Genomic DNA, 27105 nt, shown 5'->3' on the forward strand with positions numbered 1-27105 from the left:
CAAACCCAAATCAAGGAGCAATCCTTTATCCATTGCCTACATTGTGCATCCATCTCCCCCTCAAATAATAATTTCATCAAATATGACTTTGAACCCACAACCTCTTTCTATCAAGTCAGTACCTGCCAATTTAAGTCCAAGTCCCTACAAACTACCCCCTTCCCACCCCCGTCCATCAACCCCCAACCACTCTTCCAGGAAACAAAAGCACACCGAGATAGCGCCGAATGCCGAGGCTGACTCCGCCTTTCTTGGCAGCCTGCTGCATGAGGCCAAGGACATGCGTGTGACCTTGTCCTCGCACCGACACATCATCCACACTGAGAAGCTCATCCTGCTGGCGCAGGCGTCCGTCTGTATATGCTGCGCCATGGGGTACAATGGAGCCAATTGTGATCTGTGGGAACAACAACCACATCACTACTACTTGTACACATGTTCTTGGTGGATGCTAACAGGTTGAAACTCAATTTTCCTTCATGGAAAATCCGATTAGCGATTCAATGTGGACATGCATCCTCGGGCCATTGAGAATATTTGAAAAATTAAATTACTCCGCTGCACAGGTTCACATACGGCTTGCTGTCAAAAAACGTCCGCGCAATAAGGACAACCGTAAAAGCTGCCACTGTCGCAAGGCCCAAAGATTCTTTATTACCTCTGCCACTGAAGGTGGATGGAGGTTATGTTTTCACACCTGTTTGTTTATCTATTTGTCTGTCTGTCTATCTGTTTGTGAGCAGGATATCTCAGGTTATGGATGGATTCGGATGAAACTTGGTGGACAGGTTGGGTGTGTTACAGGGACTAATTAATTAGATGTTGTTAAAATCCGGATACTAGAACTTTAAAAGGGATTCTTCAACATTGAGTGGTACGGCCAAAAACAATATAAACCATTCCTTTCACACCATGAGGCACATAGAGCTTCCGAGGTGGTTTCATTGGCTAAGGAGTACAATCCTGGATGGGTCGCCATTCCGACGCAGGATACTCGAAAAGCTTATCATGCCAGGGAGCTGGTACTCATTTTGCCGACCTCGGAAAGATTAATAGGCTGAGTCAACCCACCAGGTGTTATTTAAATTTCACGGCAGGGGCTCAAACCCAAGACCCTAAGATTTTAAGCCAGCCACCTTAACCGTTAAGCCAACACCAGGCTTTAAAAAATGAAATATAGCATGATATCTCAAAAGGTTGTGGACGAGTTATGACAAAACTTGGTGGATGAGTTGGGTACGTGACAATGACAAGCCGATTACATTTTGGTTCAGGTCCAGATACATTTCCGGCCTATCAGTGGGATACAAAACGTAAACTGTTCAGCCTGGCGGAGGTACGTGTTCTTCTGGTGCTGTTCTAGTTTTAAAGAAGCGTCTTAAGAATATCATGTCATGAAGCATCATTTAGAGTGAAAACAATAAACAAGTTTTTCTAACACAACTGTTATCCTTGAGTAAAATAACCATGCAAAAGGAGCCAGATCCTCTCACCGGTTCTCCTTGTTCGTTCCCTCCCATAATGCGGAACCCAAAACCTCTCTCTTGTCTCTGTAGGAAGAAGTGATGGTCCTGGTAATCCCTAACTGATGTTGCTGTAAGAATGAAAAATGATAAAGTATATAAAAACAATTTGTAAATGTGCGAGAAAGCATTTGAGGTGACAACGGGCAGCACTCTTGAATGAGTGAACGGACAGGTACGTGATAAACGATGCAGGGAATTACTAAATGTTAACCTGATCTCTTTTATCAAAATGAAGTTTCCAATGACGAAGTTTTCTATTTCATAATAAAGCATTTGTTTACGACAGTGGTCCGCCGTCCTGAGATGTGCAACATGCATGTACTCACGCCTGCTTTCATACATGCTGCGGGACTCTTGAAACAGACGGAATGGGTCGGGTTTGCTCATCTTTCCTTCATCAGAGGGTACGGGTGACGGAGACAAAGACGCGTCCTGAGTGGGTGTCTGTGATTTTGGCCAATGGTTCCGTTGATATGGAGAACCCTGCACATGGGAGAAAGATGAGGCAAGTGTTCATTAAAGCGATACACGTAATAAATTATATATATATATATATATATATATATATATATATATATATATATATATATATATATATATATATATATATATATACGTATAGTGTAATACCTCAGCAAACATCAGAGGGTAAGAAGAGAAAGCAGAAATATCCAATGTCGACAATGCAGTCACAAACGAATAAGGATAATTGGCTACGTTTCCAGCAAAGCTTTTCATTCAATGGAAAGATTTTCAAAGTGAAAGAAAAGGCAACTTAATAAAAATGAATTACGATATCCGGTTACCAGAAATTTAACTTTCCATAGTTATATGCAAATAATGAACAATTTTAAGCAGCAAGTGCAACTTAGTTCATTTCTGAGTAATTTTGATGAAGGACGAAAATTATTGTCCAAGATTGGCCCAAACAATTGTGGCATCACATGCTGAGACAAACAATTACAGACAAAGTAAGATTTTAAAAAGAAACCAATCACAGCCCCGCGCACACAGCCGCACAAACAGGTACACACACACAGGTACATGCACAGCCCCACGCCCAGGTTCAAGCACAGCCCCGCACCCAGGTTCACGCACAGCCCCACACCCAGGTTCACGCACAGCCCCACACCCAGGTTCACGCACAGCCCCACACCCAGGTTCAAGCACAGCCCCACACCCAGGTTCGCGCACAGCCCCACACCCAGGTTCATGCACATCCCCACACCCAGGTTCACGCACAGCCCCCCCACACAGGTTCACGCATAGCCCTACACCCAGGTTCACGCACAGCCCCACACCCAGGTTCACGCACAGCCCCACACCCAGGTTCACGCACAGCCCCACACCCAGGTTCACGCACAGCCCCCCCCACACAGGTTCACGCATAGCCCTACACCCAGGTTCACGCACAGCCCCACACCCAGGTTCACGCACAACCCCACACCCAGGTTCACGCACAACCCTACACCCAGGTTCACGCACAGCCCCACACCCAGGTTCACGCACAGCCCTACACACAGGTTCACGCACAGCCCCACACCCAGGTTCACGCACACAGCCCCACACACACAGCCCCATGCACAGGTACACACACAGGTACACACACAGGTTCACGCACAGGTTCACGCACAGCCCCACACCCAGGTTCACGCACAGCCCCACACCCAGGTTCACGCACAGCCCACACCCAGGTTTACGCACAGCCCCCCCCACACAGGTTCACGCACAGCCTCACACCCAGGTTCACGCACAGCCCCACACCCAGGTTCACGCACAGCCCCACACCCAGGTTCATGCACAGCCCCACACCCAGGTTCACGCACAGCCCCACGCACAGGTTCACGCATAGGCCCCCACACAGGTTCACGCACAGCCCCACACCCAGGTTCACGCAAAGCCCCCCACACAGGTTCACGCACAGCCCCACACCCAGGTTCACGCACAGCCCCACAACCAGGTTCATGCACATCCCCACACCCAGGTTCACGCACAGCCCCACACCCAGGTTCACGCACAGCCCCACACCCAGGTTCACACACAGCCCCCCACACACGTTCACGCACAGCCCCCCACACAGGTTCACGCAGAGCCCCACAACCAGGTTCACGCACAGCCCCACAACCAGGTTCACGCACAGCCCCACAACCAGGTTCACGCACAGCCCAACACAGGTTCACGCACAGCCCCACACAGGTTCACGCACAGCCCCACACAGGTTCACGCACAGCCCCACACCCAGGTTCATGCACAGCTCCACACCCAGGTTCACGCACACCCCCCCCACACAGGTTCACGCACAGCCCACACCCAGGTTCACGCACAGCCCCACACCCAGGTTCACGCACAGCCCCACACCCAGGTTCACGCACAGCCCCACACCCAGGTTCACGCACAGCCCTACACCCAGGTTCACGCACAGCTCCACACCCAGGTTCACGCACAGCCCCACACCCAGGTTCACGCACACAGCCCCACAAAAAGGTACACACACAGGCATTCGCACAGCCCGACACCCAGGTTCACGCACAGCCCCACACCCAGGCTCACGCACAGCCCCACACCCAGGTTCACGCACAGCCCCACACCCAGGTTCATGCACAGCCCCACACCCAGGTTCACATACAGCCCCACACCCAGGTTCACGCACAGCCCCACCCCCAGGTTCACGCACAGCCCCACGCCCAGGTTCATGCACAGCCCCACGCCCAGGTTCACGCACAGCCCCACCCCCAAGTTCATGCACAGCTCCACACCCAAGTTCACGCACAGCCTCACACCCAGGTTCACGCACAGCCCCACAACCAGGTTCACGCACAGCCCCACATAGGTTCACGCACAGCCCCAGATAGGTTCACGCACAGCCCCACAACCAGGTTCACGCACAGCCCCACATAGGTTCACGCACAGCCCCACAACCAGGTTCACGCACAGCCCCACATAGGTTCACGCACAGCCCCACATAGGTTCACGCACAGCCCCACAACCAGGTTCACGCACAGCCCCACATAGGTTCACGCACAGCCCCACAACCAGGTTCACGCACAGCCCCACAACCAGGTTCACGCACAGCCCCACATAGGTTCACGCACAGCCCCACAACCAGGTTCACGCACAGCCCCACACAGGTTCATGCGCAGCCCCACACCCAGGTTCATGTGCAGCCCCACACCCAGGTTCACGCACAGCCCCACACCCAGGTTCATGCACAGCTCCACACCAAGTTTCACGCACAGCCTCACACCCAGGTTCACGCACAGCCCCACACCCTGGTTCACGCACAGCCCCACGCCCACGTTCACGCACAGCCCCACGCCCAGGTTCACGCACAGCCCCACACACAGGTTCACGCACAGCCCCACACCCAGGTCCACGCACAGCCCCACACCCAGGTTCACGCACAGCCCCACACCCAGGTCCACGCACAGCCCCACACCCAGGTTCACGCACAGCCCCACACCCAGGTTCACGCACAGCCCCACACCCAGGTTCACGCACAACCCCACACCCAGGTTCACGCACAACCCCACACCCAGGTTCACGCACAGCCCCACACCCAGGTTCACGCACAGCCCCACACCCAGGTTTACGCACAGCCGCAACACCCAGGTTCATGCACAGCCCCACACCCAGGTTCACGCACAGCCCCACACCCAGCCTCCCCACACAGGTTCACGCAAGGCAGCCCCACACACATGTACACATATAGCCCCACGCACAGGTATGTACACAGCCCCATGCATAGGTGCATGCACAGCCCCACACAGGTACACACACAACCCCACACACATGTACACGCACAGGTACACACACAACGCCACACACACAGGTACACACACAAGTACACACACAACCCCACACACATGTACACACACAGCCCCCCACACAGGTACACGCACTGCCCCCCACACAGGTACACGCACAGCCCCACACACACACTCCATGAGGTCATGTGGAAATGAATGCCATTTTGAGGAAATCGGGAGACAGGAATTACAAAGGTTTCACCAATTAGTGCGAGATGCACATTACAAATGTGTCTCATTTCCACGGGCCTTTAAACAATGACTTTTCACTTCCTATCGTGCAATTAACAAGCTGAAAACCATCATGGAATTGATCAGTTCAAGTGCTCAAAACAAGGAAGACTCACCATGTTTTGCCCTTTAGGAATGAATCCTGAAAAAAACCATAAAAACCAACTTTACATATTTATTCAGCACATACAGGTGTATCATACAGGTGTATCATGCAGGTGTATCATACAGGCTAACCCCCGCTCTAGCAGGGAAAATGGCCTTTAAAATGCATGTTGTTGTGTTGTTGTTTTCAGGTGTATCATAATTGTTTTCTAAAAACTCAATCACATGGTAATGACAGCGTGAACCAGAACGCCACTCGATGGTGTGCATACCTCCGCCAGGTTGAAGTTTACGTTTTGTATCTCACTGATGGGCCGGATTTGTATCCGCACCTTAACCAAAATCAAATCAGCTAGTTATCGTCACCGAACGAACTCATGCAGCCAGTTTTGTCATAATCTGTCCACAGCTTTTTGAGATATTGTCCTCTATATCGTTGTTGGCGACGATGATGGGGATCTCTCGATGGTGACGAATCGTTACAAAAAATTCCAGTGTCCAGATCCGGATCTGAAGAATCTCGGAATAGCTCAAAGGTGAGCACGCTCGTAGCAGAGTTATCCTGCCATCCGAAAAGCACGGTCGAGTACACTCATGTCGCACAGGTGCACGAGTGACACCTGAAATGTGCCGCCATGTTGTGCCCAAAATTGGATCCAATCGAATGTGCCTAATTGAATCCGAAAGTTGGGCGTTAAACGTGTAATGGTGACATTTCGGTTCACAGGTAGCCTTACCAATTCAGCCATACTGCTAAAGCTCTCAGCAACAATGAACAGGTATGGTGTCACTCACACCTAAGTTCATTCTGCCAAACGTGTCCAGCACGTTGCGTGTTCGATTGACGGGTACGAACCATAGTTAATAAGAGCAACTGAGCAAATTCCGTGCGTTAAGCAAAAACACAACACGTGACTTAGGGACAGCAGAGGATGAAGGTCACAGCAGTCACAGCGATCTTGTTGTAATACCTGGTCTTGGTGGCATCAATTGTTTTCGCGTGTCCGCTCTGAACCTCGAGGTTCGATCCCTGGCTGAGTCGTATGAAAACCTTTAAAAATGGTCCTTGCTGCTTCCTTGCTGGGCGCTCAGCGTTTAAAACGATAGAGCAGGGCCAAACGACTATATCTTGGTAACCATGGCAACCATGGCACAGTCTTGATGGGCCTAATGACCCACTCCTGTGTTGAAGTCTCTTGTAAAGGAACTCCTATGATTATTATTATTACTAGCCGAAACCCGTGGAACATCCACGGAAGGGAGGATGTGGTGTATGGATAGAGTGTACCATTATGGATGGCATAGGGGATTTGCTTGTACGAGTAAGAGTTAGGAAGAAAGATGAGAATGAAGAGTGCGTATATGAACAACGATCGCCGACACCGGCACACATGCATGCTCTGGATTGTCCAATCAGCGGACGGCTTGCTTCGACTTCGCCTGTCCAATCAGCGGACGGCTTGCTTCGACTTCGCCCAGCAGACGCCAATACGATGGCGTCGTAAGATGGCGTCGTATCGGCAGTTAATCGGATGCTTTTGGGCCCCAACGTCGGCTAATTCAGATTTTTTGAGTATGGCTGTACGTGATAAACAAAGAGCGCGGTTCGTAGATCGTAAATCCATTAGTGCCGTGGGCATCGGGTCACTGGGTGCGGCGTAAAAGGGATAACAAAGTCGAGTCCTTACGCTATTATTATATAGATTATTATAGTTCTCTCAGAAAAGGGAAAAATCAGCCGACACGGCAATCTGTAATTACTACAGTGCAAAATGAGCCGAAGACCTCCGACGGTCCAAGATGATCTCTCATTGTAATAAATAAATGGGTATTTCTAAAAATGAAAAATATATATATAGTATTTAAAATAATATATTTTTGGATAAACAAACGGACAAATCATCAAAAACCGCACAGATTAGATCGACGACAGGTGGCAAATCAATGAGTTTCTAGATTCAGTTTTGATTGATGGATACCTGGCAGTTATTTGAAATAATAATGAAGCCATGAAATGATCATCTGGAATGACGCAGATCCACCTTCCTTTCTCCCACAAGGAAACCGAACACCTAATCATTTAAAATGTTGGAGAATGTTCACCACCATCTCTTATCTTCCCCCATCCAAAACCTTGATCTTTTCTACCCCCGCTAATTCACCCCAGATCCACTTTTTTAAAATACCAACTTCCTTCCTGGAAGTCCCAGCAGTGTCCTTGTGTTTTATACTTCTCCCCCCCATTCCCACGCCTCCTCCCCCCAAGTCCTCTCCCTCCCACAGATCTCCCGATGACCCTGCTCTCAAATGTTGTGTTTGTGTGCCTCCCCTCTCTCTCTCTTCCCACCTTGCCTACCGCTCCCCTTATTATATGTTTTATGTGTCTGTTTGATTTTTCGTGTGATTAATGTTCACGAGCCTCGATCTTGTATACAAAACAATAAATAAAATTTTTATTTGGATTCTTTGGATAGGCTTTGGATTTTTGAGCCAGTGCTTATTTGAACGATTTGCGTCCAAAGCCCCATCGGTGAAGGCCCCCTGAAGCTTCCCCTCCCCCCCCCCCCCCCCCCCCACACTTACCTCCACGCTGCACCAGGAACGTGGCTTGCTGCAGGGACGGAAAGTCCTTGAGCTTCTGCACGACCTGGATGTGATTCAAACCGCGAAGGGAATCTCGGTTCAGCTCGAGCAGCAGGTCACCGGCACGCAAGCCGCGGCAACGCTGTCCGTCCTGCACCTGTCGAACTCGCTGCCCCGCTGCTCCGTCCGCGATCGAGAAACCGAACCCGCCGGGGCCCTTGGTTACGTGCACCGTGATGAGCTCGGGCTGAGACGTGATGGCACTCGTCAGTGGATCATTTCCCTGCCAACACGTGACTCCCTTCATAAAAACACCGTTACCGCCTCATCTCCTCATTACAAACCGACAGGTGGACGAGGACGAATACAAAATGTCACCCACAGCACAAAGTAAGCATTACGTGTACCTCGCCACGCTCGCTGTACTTCGGTGCTGGGACGTAGGAGCGCAGGTCACGCCCGACACTCTCGCGGCCGCCGTTCAGAAGGAGCGGTTCACATGAGATCGCGACAGACTTGACGAGCTGCGTGTTGGGGTCATCCGGGTCAAAGGGCAAGGGGTAACCACGGCAGAGCTCCAACGTAATTTCCTCTCCAATCGGGACGCCTTTGAATATCTCGACGACCTGGGCATGTGTATAGCCCAGCACACACGTGTCATTTACACGCACGATCACGTCACCTGTGGGCAAGGCACAATGCATTCAAACATTGACTGTAGAGTCATTGCTGTATTTTATTTTTATTTTTAAATTACAACCTTGACGAAAAACTTTCATTTGAGGCTCGACATCCAGAGCTCCTTCACAAAGGAGAGTTGCACCCATACATCGTCAGCTTAACCCAAAAGAGCAGATGCAGATCCTCTCCAGGGAACAAGCTCCAAAAATTCCTTTCAAACAGTTACCCCCATCTCGCACAGGAGAGGGCTGTTATCAGCACCCGATTCGCTAAAGCACCCCTGACGCGAGGGTTCACCCAACGTCAGTGGAACAAGTCCCAGAACACAGGGGCCACAGCACATGGTAATGGTCAGAAGCTGTCCAAGCGAGGCTACAAATGTTTTGCACATCCACAAGATCCTATTATATCCTAAGCAATCAGTCATGCAAGGCAGATGTTCCCATTCGCACCTAGGACGGCACTCAGTAGAGCGCATACCACCGCCAGGCTGACCAGTTTACGTTTTGTCACCCACTCATAGGCCCAGTTTACGTTTTGTCACCCACTGATAGGCCCAGTTTATGTTTTTTCGCCCACTGATAGGCCCTGTTTACGTTTTGTCACCCACTCATAGGCCCAGTTTACGTTTTGTCACCCACTGATATGCCCAGTTTACGTTTTGTCACCCACTGATAGGCCCAGTTTACGTTTTGTCACCCACTCATAGGCCCAGTTTACGTTTTGTCACCCACTCATAGGCCCAGTTTACGTTTTGTCACCCACTGATATGCCCAGTTTACGTTTTGTCACCCATTGATATGCCCAGTTTACGTTTTGTCACCCACTGATAGGCCCAGTTTACGTTTTGTCACCCACTGATAGGCCCAGTTTATGTTTTGTCACCCACTGATAGGCCCAGTTTATGTTTTTTCGCCCACTGATTGGCCCTGTTTACGTTTTGTCACCCATTGATAGGCTCAGTTTACGTTTTGTCACCCACTCATAGGCCCAGTTTACATTTTGTCACCCACTGATAGGCCCAGTTTATGTTTTTTCGCCCACTGATAGGCCCTGTTTACGTTTTGTCACCCACTGATAGGCCCAGTTTACGTTTTGTCACCCACTGATAGGCCCAGTTTATGTTTTTTCGCCCACTGATAGGCCCTGTTTACGTTTTGTCACCCATTGATAGGCTCAGTTTACGTTTTGTCACCCACTGATAGGCCCAGTTTACATTTTGTCACCCACTGATAGGCCCAGTTTATGTTTTGTCACCCACTGATAGGCCCTGTTTACGTTTTGTCACCCACTGATAGGCCCAGTTTACGTTTTGTCACCCACTGATAGGCCCAGTTTACGTTTTGTCACCCACTGATAGGCCCAGTTTATGTTTTTTCGCCCACTGATAGGCCGAATCCGCATCCGAAGCAACATTTAATTGGCTTGTTCTCGTCACCAAAACAACTCATCCACCTGGTTTTGGCTGAACTCGTCCAAAACTTTAAAAAATACCATAATATACATTGTTTTGGCTCCATATCTCAATGGTCAAGAATCACTTGAAAATTGAAAATAATTGTCATATCCGGTTCCAGATTTGGATCTTCACCAAAATCGAACAAATTCGTCCTTGGCAAACATGAACAAACCCAATCTGTCCACCAAGTTTTGTCCAAATCCGTCCTCAACATTTTGAGATAACCTGCTCACAGACAAAAACAGACAGACAGACAGGGCTGAAAACATAACCTCCATCCACCTTTGGTGGTGGAGGTAACTAGTTATACATTCTGGTTCTCATCTCTGCAGACAGGAGACCTCAAGTTTGCATTTCTTAATAGAAGAGCAACGAACAGTGCGGATATCATTCAATTTATGATAAGGCGATATGATATATATATGATATATGATATATGATAGATATGATATACAGTATTCAACGACCTGTCTCCATGAGGCCTTCGGCAGCTGCAGGACCTCCTGTGATTAGACTCTTAATCTGCAGGAACTCCTCGGGTTCATCTCCTCCGATGATGGTGAAACCGAATCCACGCTGTCCCTTCCGCAGATGAGAGTACAGGAAGGAGCCGTGCAGCTCATCCATCTCTCGTGTAAAGAATAAGGTATCTGTACATGTGGGCACACGCGCTCAACTTCAGTATTCATGGGTATTTAGTGTTTGAGAGGAGCAGGTCTGCAAGCATTTCCAACACTACCTCATGGCCATCCTGTCAACCCCGATATGGTCGTAGTTGTGAAATTCATATTTTGACAATTATAACCCACGTCACTTGGACTTAAAGTGCAACGACACTCGCAGTGTCACCAGCACCCAGCAATCAATATGCACAAAAGGAACAATTGTTACGGATTCCGGATTTATGTGAATTACTATTCAGGTCATTGCTTATTAATGTTTATTCTATTAAAGGTTGTTGTGGTTAAATGGTTAGAAGCGCTCCTGATAACAGGAGACCGGAAACGGGATGGTGAACCGGAAGAAGAAGAAGACAAGGTCGGGAGAGAAGCGGCCATCTTGATCCTCGACCAGCTCCGACGCGAGCCGAGTCGATCTTTATCTGCTTTGGAACGCTGCGTTTGAAAAGCCCGTCTGGCGAGAGGAGTTACCTGCGCGGGGTGATTGCCTGTTACGTGTCAGGTTGCCGTGGGTTCCTGGAAGGAACCAAGCGTCCGGCACTGTTCGCCTCGACGCCTACGAGTGCGTGTACGGGTCGCACCTTGGGCCTCGCGCGCTTTGCGAGCCGTTCACAGCCCAGAGGCCGCGATCACGGGCTCCGACCCCGGTGGCGTCCCGAGGGGGCCCCAGCTGCAGCAGCCGTTCCCGGTACGGGACGTGCACGTTTGGAGCACGTCGGCCAGGGGTCCGTTCAACCGCCCGTGTGCGGAGAAGTCGACCTTCACCTTGGTCTGGAGGGGCCCAGAGACATTGTGAGGGACAGTGACCATTGAGGGTGCAGTGAGTGGGGTCAAGGGGGGAAATATATGAGATGGCCATCTTCGTAATATTGTTGATTGATTGTTGATTGTTGTTGATTGATTGGGAATAGATTATTGATTAATCCGGATCCTTGGTGTGGGGTTTCTTATTGACTGGAATTCATATTGATTGCGTTACGAAAGCGTATAAATCATACATCTTTCTGGCGGGGTTCCTCTCACGGTCCAGGGGTCACCGAGACCAGGTAGTCACCGGGAGGACCACGTAACAGAACTGGGGGCTCGTCCAATTGAATTCCGGGATATAAAATTGAATAAAATAATAAAATAATATTTTTATTAATTAAAATTAATTAATTAATTATTAATTGGTAAATTTTTGGGAAATTGTGGTAAAGTCTTGGGTGAAGGTTAACAGGTGTTAACGATAGTCACCATGGCGTTTGTGGCACAGAACTTTGCGGTAACCTCGAGTGAGGCACAGTTCCGAGCGTTACTAAAATCGGACCTCTTGAAATTGGCCAAACATTTTAACTTGGAGGTCCGAACTAATTTGAGGAAGGCAGAGTTGCAGACCGCGGTGATACAATCTATGGTGGGATTAGGAACATGGGACGAGTTAGCCTGGGAGTGGCTACCCGAAGAACCAGAAGACGTTGAACTCCGGAAACTGGAGTTGCAATTACGGAGCCAGGAACGGATCAAAGAAGAAGAAAGGAACGCAGAAAAGGAAAGAGCAGAAGAAGAAAGGAAAGCAGAAAAGGAAAGAGCAGAAGAAGAAAGGAAAGCAGAAAAGGAAAGAGCAGAAGAAGAAAGGAGAGTGGAACGAGAACTCCAGGAAAGGTTAGAAAGGATGAAAACAGAGGAAAGGAAAGCAGAAGAGAGGAGAGAAGAGAAACAAGCAGAGGAAAGGAGAGTGGCACGAGAACTCCAGGAAAGGTTAGAAGGGAGAAAAGCAGAGGAGAGGAGAGCTGCAAGGGAACTCGAAGCAGAGGAGAGAAAAGCCGAAAGGGAATTAAAGGAACGTGACATGGCGCTTCAGCAAGAAATTAAATTCAAGGAGCTGGAGTTAATGAGAACGGGGAGAGGTACCACCCTTGCTGACTGGGCCGACACCTAGCCAGAACACCTGGGATGTGGGCAGACATGTGAGGCTGGTTCCACCCTTCAGTGAAAAGGAAGTCGCTAAATTTTTTCCACACTTTGAGAAAGTGGCTCGACAGTTAAACTGGCCGGAGGAGGCCTGGACCATACTAGTGCAAAGTGTGCTGGTGGGTAAAGCTCAAGATATTTATTCGGCGCTACCAATGGACCAATGTGCAGATTATGAGGTATTGAAGAAGCACATTCTCAAAGCCTATGAGTTGGTTCCTGAAGCTTACCGGCAAAAATTCAGGAATGCCAGGAAGAGGGAGAGTGAGACCCATGTGGAGTTTGCCAGAGTGAAAGAAAACATGTTTGATCGGTGGTGTGAGTCAAAAGGAGTCGGGAAAGACTTCGAAGCATTGCGTGACTTGATCCTGGTGGAGGAATTTCAACAGTGTGTCCACGAGGACATCAAAGTGTACCTGCAGGAAAAGAAAGTACCAAAGTTGTGGGACGCAGCCACCATGGCAGATGATTATGCCTTAACACACCGGATAGGGATCCACAAACCGAGCTCCTCGCCTAGACTTCAGCAGGGGAGTTATGGAACACCCGGTGCGGAGAACGACAATCCATGGCGGGGCCTCGAGAGGATTATGGGGACAACTCTGATACCCCAACTGTTCGAAATCAGGGGCCTACGGGCCCAAGACAAACTTATTTCCCGGGGGGCCCGAGACAGACCACGAGTTTTTCCTCCGGGCCTACTTGCGCCTTTTGCAAAAAACCTGGACACTTGATGTCCAGTTGTTACCTCATGAAAAGGGACAACCCAGAGCGGAGTCCGACTAGTACAACTCCGAATGCGATGGCAAACATAAGAAATCGCCCACAGAAGAGTTACCAACCATTTATTTATGAGGGGTTTGTCTCACTAGAGGGAGACTTGACTAACCCAAGACCTGTTAGGGTATTGAGGGACACAGGAGCCCATCAATCCTTAATGGTTGAAGGCATTTTGCCATTGTCAAAGAGTACAGCAACTGGTGATAGTGTTCGGTTACAAGGGATTGGTGGCTGTGTTAGTGCCCCACTTCATGTCATCCATTTGGAATCCGATTTGGTGTCAGGACCGGTCACCGTCGGTTTACAAGCCACGCTTCCTGTAGACTGTAGAGGGAGTATCTGTGGTTATCGGGAATGATTTGGCCGGGGGTCAAGTTTATGGTAACCCGAGGGTTGGTAAAGAGTCCAGCAGGGAAAATAACACCACACCAGCTCGGGAGGGCGACAAAAGTACCAAGTTATTTGTAGGGGGACTGAACTTCAAAACAGAGGAAGAAGTTCTGACCTCTGTCTTCAACAGATATGGGCCGCTGGTGGAAGTACGGTTGGTAAAAGACAGGGAAACGCAACGGTCAAGAGGGTTCGGCTTTGTCACGTTTGCAAGCACAAAAGACGCCAGAGAGGCAGAGAAGAATTGGAATGGTAAGGATTTGGAGGGTCGGACCATAACAGTAGGGAAGGCATTTCGTCGGCGTCGAGAGGTCTACAGAAGAGGACAACTTGGCGGTAGTTTTGGTGTTGGCAGCAGCCGATATTACTATGGAGGCTCCCAGAGTTACGGCATCCCCCGAAAGAATGATTGTCAGAGCACTGGCCGAGACGGAGACCGCCAGTCAGGTGACTACTGGGTCAAGTGGTCCCACCGAAACTGTTAGGAGTCCGGAGAAGTTGAAGCACTATATACGGCGGAGCCGCCGAGCCTGGGCTCCTACACGGACTAACCGTGAACGCCACGTTCTTAAAGGCGTCCAGGTGGTGAACTTTCCTGCACGGACTAACCGTGAACTCCACGTTCTTAAAGGCGTCCATGTAATGAACTTTCCTCCCCGGACTAACCGTGAACTCCACATTCCTTAAGGCGTCCATGTAGTGTATACTCAGCTTGGCCTCCCGAAAAAGTGCTATCGAGTTGTTTAACTTTGGGGTTTTGGTCACCACCCCTTAACCGGCATTCAAGAGAAACTAGAAGTGTTGACGCTTGGTCCAGCGTGAATTACCTTTGGAATCTCTGGGGGTTTTGTGAAATTTTGTTGCTTTGTTTTTGAGATGTGATAATTGTGCCCGGGGGAACTGATGATTTGGGGTGTGAGTTATCTTGTTTGTTTATCAAAGTTGGCCTGCAAAGAAAGTTTTCGCTGGGTTCAAACTTTCTTTCTTGAAGGGGGGGAGTGTTACGGATTCCGGATTTATGTGAATTACTATTCAGGTCATTGCTTATTAATGTTTATTCTATTAAAGGTTGTTGTGGTTAAATGGTTAGAAGCGCTCCTGATAACAGGAGACCGGAAACGGGATGGTGAACCGGAAGAAGAAGAAGACAAGGTCGGGAGAGAAGCGGCCATCTTGATCCTCGACCAGCTCCGACGCGAGCCGAGTCGATCTTTATCTGCTTTGGAACGCTGCGTTTGAAAAGCCCGTCTGGCGAGAGGAGTTACCTGCGCGGGGTGATTGCCTGTTACGTGTCAGGTTGCCGTGGGTTCCTGGAAGGAACCAAGCGTCCGGCACTGTTCGCCTCGACGCCTACGAGTGCGTGTATGGGTCGCACCTTGGGCCTCGCGTGCTTTGCGAGCCGTTCACAGCCCAGAGGCCGCGATCACGGGCTCCGACCCCGGTGGCGTCCCGAGGAGGTGTCCGCTGCAGCAGCCGTTCCCGGTACGGGACGTGCACGTTTGGAGCACGTCAGCCAGGGGTCCGTTCAACCGCCCGTGTGCGGAGAAGTCGACCTTCACCTTGGTCTGGAGGGGCCCAGAGACATTGTGAGGGACAGTGACCATTGAGGGTGCAGTGAGTGGGGTCAAGGGGGGAAATATATGAGATGGCCATCTTAGTAATATTGTTGATTGATTGTTGATTGTTGTTGATTGATTGGGAATAGATTATTGATTAATCCGGATCCTTGGTGTGGGGTTTCTTATTGACTGGAATTCATATTGATTGCGTTACGAAAGCGTATAAATCATATATCTTTCTGGCGGGGTTCCTCTCACGGTCCGGGAGTCACCGAGACCAGGTAGTCACCGGGAGGACCACGTAACACAATTTATCTCAGAATTATTTCTCAAGTTCTCTAAACAATCACTGGATTTCACAAAATGTGCAACAAAAATTGCCCAAGATAACCTTTCCGGGTACACACCTGCTTTGTTCTGCCACTTCTTTGCTTCACTCACAGGGTTCTCATACTGCGTCCGCTTGTTAATGTGACTGCAGCGAACAGGACACACAGCGATTTGTACACACAGCTTTGTAGATTCACACAACAACCACGTTCAAAGACTAGCTTGCAAGTATTAGGGTTAGGGATGCAAGTATATATATTTAATTTTTATTTATTTATAAATAAACAGGAATTAAATTCCTGCGAGGGGTTAAGTGTGAAAAACTCTGGTTCAACATGGGACTCGAACCAAGGACCTCCATTACTTTCACGGCAACAGCTCACTGCGCTATTGAGCAAGCCGAAATCTCCTCAGAATGTTCCACACTGAACACTGCGAGCTTTATAATGGCCGATGTCTTACGTGCCTGCGAGGCAGACCCCGAATGTGAGTGTAAGTATATGTATGCATATGTATGTGTATGCAAGTATATGCAGAAGTGCATTGGAGATTAATTCATCGACAATTTACTATAAACGGGAATCAAATTCCTGCGAGGGGCTAAGTGTATTCGGGTATTAAGACCAGGATGCAAGTATTAGGGTTAGGGATGCAAGTATATATAATTTTTTATTTATTTAAATAAACAGGAATCAAATTCCTGCGAGGGACTAAGTGTGAAAAACTCTGGCTCAACACGGGACTTGAACCACGGACCTCCATTGCTTTCGCCGCAACAGCCCACTGCGCTATTGAGCCAACCGAAATCTCCTCAGAATTTTCCACACTTAACACTGCGAGCTTTATAATGGCCGATGTCTTACGTGCCTGCTAGGCAGACCCCGAATGTGAGCGTAAGTATATGTATGTGTATGTATGACTGCATATGTATGCAAGTATATGCAGAAGTGCATTGGAGATTAATTCATCTACAATTTTCTACAAACAGGAATCAAATTCCTGCGAGGGGCTAAGTGTATTAGGGTATTCAGATGCAAGTATTAGGGTTAGGGATGCAAGTATGTATGTATGTATGTGTATATATATATATAAATATATATATCATAATTATGAAAACATCATAAATAACAATCACAAATAAAATTAAACAAATAATATAAAGTGTCCTCACTTTCGATCATTCTGAAACGTCCAGGGTTCCCATTCATACGTGGGTTATCTCGTTGTCAAGCCAATGCATAAAATCGTTATATACAAGGCATGATGAGCTGTTTCACAGAAATAATTGTGCTATGTATGTGCAGATTCAACATTTATGAATCATTTGAATTTACCTGTTCCTCAATGGACCATTTTGGCTTTCTGGTTAAACCGATGGCTCATAATGCTTGGAACCCAAGTTCAGATCACATGTACAAAGTGTATTTATCAAATGTCTAGTAATGTACTTGTAATGACCAAGTACAATGAGGTCTCCATCCTGAATGCGATTTGTGCACAAGCCCTTTAATTTGCGTTAGATCACATGATTTATACATACGTATATATATATATATATACAGTCATGTGAAAAAGTAAGTACACCCCATGTAAAGTTTTGACTTTTTCAACATATTTCAACATACAGCTATTTGATCTTCATTTCAACAATATTGATAGATAACGGTGATATGATATAACAAATATCATGAAACATTTACATTTTGTAGTCCATTGTATAATTTAAATAAACATAAATGCAAATTTCGCATGTGGAAAAAGTAAGTACACCCTTGGCTCTAATAGGTGGTATTGCCCCCTTTGGCAGAAACAACCTCAAGTAGGCATTTCTTATAACTGTCGACCAGTCTCTGACATCGACTGGGAGAAATTTTTGCCCACTCCTCCATGCAGAATTCTTTCAGCTGTGCGATGTTTGAGGGGTTTCTTGCATGCACAGCTCGTTTCAAATCCCCCCACAACATCTCGATGGGATTTAGATCCAGGCTTTGACGTGGCCATTCCAGAACCCTCCATTTCATTCTTTTCAGCCATTCCTTGGTAGATTTACTGGTATGTTTAAGGTCATTGTCATGTTGCAAGGTCCACCTTCGGTTGAACTTCAACTTTCCAACAGATGGCCTCACATTGTCCTCAAGCACCCTCTGGTACAATGAATAATTCACAGTGGATTATCTGATGGTGAGCTGCCCAAGCCCTGATGCAGCAAAGCTGCCCCAAACCATAATATTTCCACCACCATGCTTTACAGTTAGTATCAGGTTCTTGTGGTCAAATGCTGTCTTTGGTTTTCGCCAAACATGTCTTCTGGTACTGTGGCCAAATAGCTCTACCTTTGACTCATCTGTCCAGAGCACATTGTTCCAGACGTGCTGGTCTTTGCCGAGGTGTTCATTGGCAAACTTTAGTCTTGCCCTGATGTTCTTTCTGGACAGCAAAGGTTTCCTCCTGGCACACCTCCCATGGAGATCAAATTTGTGCAGCCTCTTTCTAATGGTAGACTCGTGCACTTTGACATAAATAGTGGCAAGAGCTACCTGTAGGTCCCGTGATGACATTCTGGGGTTCTTTGAGACTTCTTTCAGCATCTTGCGGTCTGCTCTCGGGCTGAACTTGCTGGGGCGGCCTGGCCTGAACAAGTTGGCAGTTGTTTGGAATCTTCTCCACTTGCAGATTATCTTCCGAACAGTCGAATGATTGATTTCAAATTGTTTGGAGATCTTTTTAAATCCCTTCCCAGACTCGTAGGCATCTATAACCTTCTTACTGAAGGCCTCAGAGAGCTCTTTTGATCTAGGCATGGTGACGTCGCACACTTCAACAACAAAGAGCAAACCAAACTAAATGTCTGAGGTTTAAATAAGACAGGTTCCTCCAAGAACCTCTCTAACCATGTTCTAATCATTTGCACCTGAGCTGGTGCACCTGATTCTAATTTTAGGTATTTGAAGTAGTGATAAATGTAGGGGTGTACTTACTTTTTCCACATGTGAAATTTGCATTTATGTTTATTTAAATTATACAATGGACTTCAAAATGTAAATATGAATGATCGTTTTAAGGCCATTTTCCCCGCTAGAGCAGGGGTTAGCCTTGCGGGCCCCATGACAATCATGGTTCCCTGTTTGAGGCAATGTTTTTATATATATTGTCGTGTGGACGGCTCTCAGTTAAGACAGAGTGTCCATGGATGGAACCGAGCTTCACGATGCATTACACCAATTGATGGCGGATCACACGCGAGACGGAATGAAGAATGCCAAATGCCTTCTTGTCCAAATGGGAACGAGAAGCACGGGCAGGAGGGAGATCCAAACGGGGAGGAAGCCGAAACGAGAAGGGCAAGCGCAAAGGGACAGTCCAACGCAAGAGAGCAAAGGGGAGAGGGGAAAAATGCCGGCGGGCGAGAGGTTTTTCTCGCCGTCACGTGACGTCAGCCCTCCTCTCCTCCAACCAGCGCGGTGCCCCTCGACTTCTTGAATCTTCTCATCGCGTTGGTGTCCTCTCATTGGCCGAGCACTTTTTGCCGTCGTGTCATGCCATCCATCGGTGGCCAATCAGTCTGCCGCCTCCTTCCACCAATCAGTGGCCAGCTTCTTACCCCATGGTGTGATCTTCCCATCAACCCTTTTTGACCAATCACGCTTGAAGTGGGCGTGGCCTCAGCCTGCCTTGCACAATGTGTGTTGCTATGCCAACTTTTGATGTGGCTGGCTGCGGCCCCATCGGCGGTGCCCCGATCTGGCTTCCTGCCTGTTCTTCCTGTAAGTCTTATTGTGGCGGAGGGAAATTAATTAATGTGTGCAGCTAAGGGCCTAGCTAAGTGTCTATGGTGCTGTGCCAAAAGGGACAATGGGATAGCGACAGGGGGGATGACATACAAGGGAATTTTACCCATAATCCCTGAACTAATTAGCATGTCCCGCCCACTCGTAACAGGGACATATATCCAACTTATCCGACATCGGGGCTACAGGTCCCTGACTTACTGTACATTGAGATGGTTCTTCTATCACGATCATCGGAGCACCTACCTATGCAGATCTACCTGGATCTAGATATTCCCCCCTTCCCCAAAATTCAAAACAATACATATATATATATATATATATGCATAATTTATGCATATGATGTCACCATCATGTTGCATTTAGGGTCAGAGTTGCACCTCTTGTTCAATAAGAAGAAAACTGGATATAAAAATGCAAATAACACGTGATAGAATTGCATCTCGTGTGTAATAAGGAAATGCTCCATCTTAGTCACGTGCTGATATAGCAAACTGTAATTGGTTACTCAATCACGTTGGGCTAATGCTGAATTTGCATGCAAATAAAATTGATGGTCTCAGGATAATCCCAACCAAGTTACCATTACAAAGGATATCCATGCCATGAAATGATGTCACAAAACTACTTCCTTACTCGACGTAGTAAGTTCCATATTCGGGATCGTCGATCCTTTCCCAACCGTACGGCAATTCTGTGAAATACAAATGATTAGGGTGTCGTCAATGGTCCACAAAACTTCACCGTTAGATATAACAATGTCTTGCCATGGCAGGTGGTGGTCGTGTGCCATAGCACGAGCACAATGGGAGCATCGAGGGACATAGCCATCTGCTCATGTGGAGTGCAAATCTGATACAGATGCTGGTATAATGCGGAATTGCACCGAGGCATACATTCACTCAATGGGAACCCCTTTGGTCCTTTGGGACATCACAGTCTTCATACTCACCACCCCTCACACCTTTCACAAACTCTTCCTCATCACTTCATGTTTTGGCCTTACACAGCCAGGCCTCAGCTCTCCCAACCTTTGCCATTTCCCACCATTTGCCTCAACCCACACCCTATTCCAAAACCCCTTACATTGCTTCGACTCTCTATTCCTACACCACCTCTCTACCATACTGCATGTTGACCTCATCAAAACAATCCCACAGAATAACTCAATCACTGCCCAGCTCACCTCCTTCCTCACATTCCTCAACAGCCTTCAGATGAGACTTCAGCCGAGGATCTAGCCAGGTTGTGGTCTTCGTATTGTGACTGGCAAAGCAAAGCAGAGATCACAGTAGTTTGACTTTGGTTGAATGTCTCCACTAAAAAAAAAAAAAACTCGATGAAAACATGCAGGTGTGGTAAATTAACCTACTCAACCGACAACATTCCCAGTTATAACAATAAAAGTTCATAAACAAATATTCTCAAATGCCAAAGCAAGTAGAACATAACTCGGTAGAGCGCACACCTCCGCCAGGCTGAACAGTTTACATTTTGTATCCCACCGATAGGTCGGATCTGGATCCGGACCTGAATCAAAATCTAATTGGCTCGTCACCAAAACAAAACAGGTGAACAGGTTTAGGTGACAAAATCTTGTCACCTAAACAACTCATCCACCTAGTTATGTCACAATTCGTCCACAACTTTTGAAATAAGATGCTATATATCGTTGTTGGCCCTATCACTCAATGGTGAAGAATCACTTGAAAAGGAAAATCGTATCCAGATCTTCACCAAAATCTAATAAATGTATCCTTGTGATCCACCCAAACTCTCCGCGAAGTTTTGTCCGAATCAGTCAATAACTTTTTGGGATTTACTGCTCACAGACAGACAGACAGACAGACAAACAGTATGGCGAAAACATAACCTCCATCCACCTTCCTCAACATTATTTCAGGAAGAACTGCAAGTAGGTTTATTTTTTCTCCAATCCAATATGAAGTCATGAATTTATCATCGACTTGCAATAATTACCCTTTATCCTGATCCAATTTTACATCAGAGATTTGTTGGGTCATTGAGGCAATTTTAGATGAGGAAGGATCCTAACGTGAAGTAAGGTTGATTACGCACGCACGCACGCACGGACGGACACACGGACGGAAGGGAAAACCATAGTCCACTTTCGCTCCGCGGTGCGACGGGGGACAAAAAGAAAAACAGAAACTGAAAAGTCTCAAACCAGCACGGCCTTCTCCATGGACTTATCTCAGGCATTTGATGCAGTTTGCCATCCTGCTTCTCTTGTCCAGCTCACTACCTATGATGGAATAGAAGGCCGCCTTCATAACAGGCTTTCTGACTTCCTCCACTCATACAGTCAGTACGTCACAAACAATATGCTGCATTCCCCCTCCCCCCCACCCCTTCCCGTGCCTCCTCCCCCCAAGCCCTCTCCCTCCCACAGATCTCCCGATGTCCCTGTTCTCTACTGTTGTACTTGTGTGCTTCCCTCTCTCTCCCCATGTTGTCTCCCGCTCCCTTTATGATATGTTTTATGTGTCCGTTTGTTGTTTTGTTATTAATGTCAGCTCTTACACGAGCCTCGATCATGTATACAAAAAAATAATAATAATAAAATAAGTGACCCTGTCCCCTCCACCCCTTGCTGGAGTAACCCAAAGCAATGCCTTGGGCCCCATCTTAATTCTCATCTGCATAAACAACCTCTCCAATGCTCTCAAAAACCCTCTCCCTATTTGCAGACATCTCCACATTGTGGTGTATGTGATAGGCAGGGGACAGCTGTATCATTCAATGTTGATCTGAAATTGATAAAGATATTGGTCAGCTGTTAAAAGGAACAGGTGCGTTGTTCCTTTAAAATCTCAGCTCTGGAACACATGAATAACCATAGTTAGCCACCGGATGGGTTCAAACGTCAACGCTCTACATCTTATGGGGATGACCTTCTTTTTTTTTTTTTGTATACAGGATCGAGGCTCGTGAAAGAGCTAAAAGTAAAAGTAAAAGTATTTCGTAAAACCAGCTTCCAAAGCCAGCCCCAGACTAAAAATCTTCCGTTGTTGGACTAATTCCTTGAAAGATCCTGGATTATGAGGAATCCAAAGCTCACAAGATTATTGACATCTGCATCGATGAGGCTAAAGCACAAGGCCTTTTGCTCTCACATTATAGGCAGGTGAGTGGCCTCTCTTTTCAACTGCCTCTGGTTTCCAGCCCCCTCCCCCCCCCCCCCGCCCCCCCTTCCCCACCCACCCCTTCCATCCCCAACCCCAGCTCCTCCAGAAGACATGTGTTCTTCCAGTTGTCACTTCCTGTTTAAACTCTCAAAAGCTAGGTTTACTGCCCACCTCTCTCCTTAATTCCTCATTTCACCCATTTGTGGAATGCCCTTTGGTAGGTTGTCCAGTTGAACTCTTCCCTTGAAGGTTACAAGTGGGTGCACCACCATCTCAAGTCAACCACCCCATCCCTACCGACAATACCTTCTATCCTCATTCAACATATCGAACCCAAGCCTCTCACATGTAAGTTACTCTTTTTCTCTTTGTTCTTTCCCCCGTTTATGTCCAACTGCAACTGGCAGGATGATGCCTTTTGTGGTTGTCACCTCGCTTTTCCATGAACCAAGAACCAAGGACATGCTGCATGACCAGATTGCCTCCACTTGCTCTGCACGAGAAGATAGTTTTAATTTCAACAAATTCCACCAGGAAACCAGAACAGCACTCGGTCGAGCACGTACCTCCAACAGGCTGAACAGTTTACGTTTTGTATCCCATGGACAGGCCGGATGTGGATCCGGACATGATCGAAAATCTACTTGGCTTGTTCTTATCACCTACCCAACTCATCCACCAAGTTTTGTCATAACCCATCCACAATAATGAATGAATGATCGTTTTAAGGCCATTTTCCCCGCTAGAGCAGGGGTTGGCCTTGCGGGCCCCATGACAATCATGGTTCCCTGTCCGAGGCAATGTTTTTATGGCCGGATGCCCTTCCTGACGCCAACCCTTGGTCACGCTCTTACGATGCGATGCGCAGGGATACGGTGTACCTATTCTAAACCGGGGTACACACCGTGATCATTCATCCCAGCAAGCTGGTACTCAATTTGCCGACCTCGGAAGGATGACAGGCTGAGTCAACCCCCCTGGTGTTAATTCAGCGATCGACCAGGATTCGAACCCAGGATCCTCGGATCCCAAGCCGGCACCCTAACCGCTAAGCCATACACCAGGCTTCACCAATATGTTCACCAAATTTTGTCTGAATCCGTCCACAACTTTTTAAAATATCGTGCTATATATTGTTTTTGGTCCCATCACTCAATGATGAAAAATCACTTAAAAAATTAGAAAAATCTCCTATCTGGATTCGGAGATGTCCTGCTCACAAAGCCAAACAAACAGGCAAAACAAACAGGGGTGAAAACATAACCTCCTTCCCCTTTTGGTGGTGGAGCGGTAATAATCTACCAATTGGACTATTCTGTCAGTTAAACATCCCTTAAAAAAAACAAATGCTTGTTAATCAACACTCTATGCTAATACCACGCACAGAAAAATGGAAGCAATCACAGTAAGGCTACCATCATGTTTTTTTCTCTGTTGAAACCATAACGAGGTAACATTCATAGACAGGTGGAGGAATTTTATTTTTTTAACTCTGGAAATGATCTTTTTTTTTTTTTTTCTTTTTTTCTTTTTTTTGTATACAGAGTCGAGGCTCGTGAAAGAGCTAACATTTATCAAACAAACAAATCAAACAAACAAGTAAACAAAGTATATAAAAATGGGAGCGATCGACAAGATGGGGAGAGAAGGGGAGGAAGCACACAAACACAACATTTGAGGGCAGGGACATCGGGAGATGTGTGGGAGGCAGAGGGCCTGGGGGGAGGCAGGATAGGTATAAAACGCAAGGACACCAAGGACTTCCAGGAAAGAAGACAAAAGTCACCTCAAAAAAGTGGTTTTTGGGGTGAAATTAGCGGGGGTAGAAAAGATCAAGGTTTTGGATTGGGGAAGATAAGAGATGGTGGTGAACAGCCGTTTTAAAGACCTGGAGGGAGGAGTGGGATTGAAGAGAGTGAGGGAGTTTGTTCCAGAGGCGGGAGAAAAGAGGAATGAAGGAGTGAAGGTGAGCAGAGAGTCTTGATTTTGGCAGTTTAACCATAAGAGGGTTGCAGGCAGATCTTGTGCGACCTGAAGGAATATTTGGGGGACAGAGCCCAGAGAGAGCTGGGGGAGCAAGGCCGGAGAGGAGTCGGTAGAAGATCTGTTAACCTGGAGGGAAAACTGGGGCGTAATGTCAGACCCAACTTCAAAATGGAGGTGCGCACAAAGCTCTTAAAGTTACGCACTCGATGAAGTATGCGGTTTCATCCTCGGTGAAGGCCATTTCCCAGTTTTCTGGTAGTTGTTCCGTCTCTTCCCCCGAAGGATCTGCGAGTAGACGTCCATCGCCGTCCTCCGTCGTTCCACCCAACGACTGTCCGAGGACCGGAGCCATCCGAGGCAAGCTGCCGGACGCCGAGGCACCCGAAGACCGTTGCACGAGGTGCACATCATATGTCCATTCTGTGTTGCTATCGTCCTGTTCACTGGAATCTACAAAGGGAGGGGCCGCACCATTAACATGCACAATATTCTCTCAAACCATGAACGGTCTGGCATTCTGCATTCTCAACCTCAAACCCAGCAAGCTCCTCAGCATAAAAGAGCCGTTGTGTTCGAGTTAATGTGCTCACAAGACCCTGAGCAATGGCAGACAATCCACCTCGAGCTGACAACTGACAGATGCCACCTTCCGTACCGGTGGCCGTTAAGGTTTGGCGTGGAAGAAAAGACGTCCGAGACGTTCTAATTCCAACTCAATTCTTTATTAAACCTCAAAGGGAAAAGCTCTCAAAACCCCTGGCAGGAAAACCCGTTCTGATAAAGTTAAAGTGTATTCACATGTTACGAAACCAAAGACAAAATTATACCGGTACAAATTGTACTTAGAGTCCTCGTTGATGCAGACGAAGTGTTTTTATGCTCCTCTCCAAATCGTGTTATAGTTTTAAGAATAAACGTGCAGAGCATTTCCTTCTACACAGATACAATACACGGGAACGTAAATGAACGCGTGATCAGCCATTTTTTAAGCTGACACCGATAAACATCTATTACAACCTCACCACCATCCCTCACTCACTGCGACCCTTACTTCGCACATACCTGTAAGCACGCTGCCCGTTTCGCTGCTATTTAGCGGAGAGGCCTGCCCCTTGTGTGCTTCGTGCTCTCCGTCACGCTCTCCGACATGCTGCATGTTGCTAACCGACTTGCTGCGTCGCCGACGTCCTGATCCCAGCGTTGGTGCCAGAAGATCGAACGAGCCAAGAGCCGTTCCTGGATTACCGATCGGTTTTGGTGTGCCATAGTAGTTTCCTGTGAAGAAGGTCAATGGAAGGTTTGGAGGTTGGAATTACAAACAAGGTGAGACCAAAACCAAGACTTTGCTCCAAAAAAAAGACAACATAAATAAAGGTGCAAATTAGTGGGCGTCACAATTCAAATCAAAATTAGTTTGGATGTTCCAGGAAAGTGAAGTTTATCACGTACAATATCAAAGGTGATGATTGATACAAACAACAACAACAACAACAGGCATTTTAAGGCCATTTTCCCTGCTAGAGCGGGGGTTAGCCTTGCGGTCCCCATGACAATCTTCTCCATTTTGCCCTATTTTCTGCATCTCTCCTTGTTAACCCCCTTGCCCGCATTTCTTCTTGCACCATCTTTAGCCAAGTCTTTCTCGGTCTTCCCCGTCCTCTACTTCCTTCTACATTCATTTCCATCACTCTTCTCAACCAGTCACTTTCATCCTTCCTCAACACATGACCAAACCATCTCAACCTGTTCCTCTTCACAGCATCAATCACAGGCTCTATTCCCATCATCTTTCGCAATTCATCATTTGTCTTCCTCTCTCTCTTCCTGATTCTTCATCATCTTCATCATGATTGATGACATGTTAAAACCCAAAGTGCAGTGTCGATGATAGCAAATAAATGAATCACCTGCTGCAGGGAATTTAATCTTTAATGAAAATCAAACAGCCAAAGCGCACTGCGTGTTGTGTGTGGATAAGGTAAATAAATAAAAAACATGACGGTAAGACAAATTTAACGAAAGTCTCAAAAAATGTGCGTCATCGTTTCAAACTAGATATCTGCGATCAAAAAGCGATCGCCAAGGGTAAGTAAGTGGTT

At 47.5% G+C, this 27105-nt stretch overlaps 1 protein-coding gene across 2 annotated transcripts in view; it reads right to left on the reverse strand.

Moving 5' to 3' along the window:
* The window catches only part of LOC137425597 (membrane-associated guanylate kinase, WW and PDZ domain-containing protein 3), a 107564-nt gene that overhangs the window by 18789 nt on the left and 61670 nt on the right, over positions 1–27105 (reverse strand). Inside the window, exons 4-15 of one of the 2 annotated variants that reach the window (XM_068114182.2) lie at positions 26069–26281; positions 25210–25456; positions 21058–21137; positions 20508–20565; positions 16161–16228; positions 10859–11041; positions 8659–8933; positions 8252–8498; positions 5680–5705; positions 1853–2009; positions 1494–1594; positions 214–397 (exon numbers count right to left, since the gene is read on the reverse strand). In XM_068114182.2, the coding sequence (XP_067970283.2) occupies positions 214–397; positions 1494–1594; positions 1853–2009; positions 5680–5705; positions 8252–8498; positions 8659–8933; positions 10859–11041; positions 16161–16228; positions 20508–20565; positions 21058–21137; positions 25210–25456; positions 26069–26281 (1839 nt within the window). Of the gene's footprint in view, positions 1–213; positions 398–1493; positions 1595–1852; positions 2010–5679; positions 5706–8251; positions 8535–8658; positions 8934–10858; positions 11042–16160; positions 16229–20507; positions 20566–21057; positions 21138–25209; positions 25457–26068; positions 26282–27105 lie in introns of both variants that reach the window. The other variant, XM_068114181.2, reaches the window with a different exon arrangement.

The sequence above is a fragment of the Myxine glutinosa genome, chromosome 4 (genome assembly GCF_964187855.1).
Source record: "Myxine glutinosa chromosome 4, kmMyxGlut1.1, whole genome shotgun sequence".
Classification (NCBI taxonomy): domain Eukaryota; kingdom Metazoa; phylum Chordata; class Myxini; order Myxiniformes; family Myxinidae; genus Myxine; species Myxine glutinosa.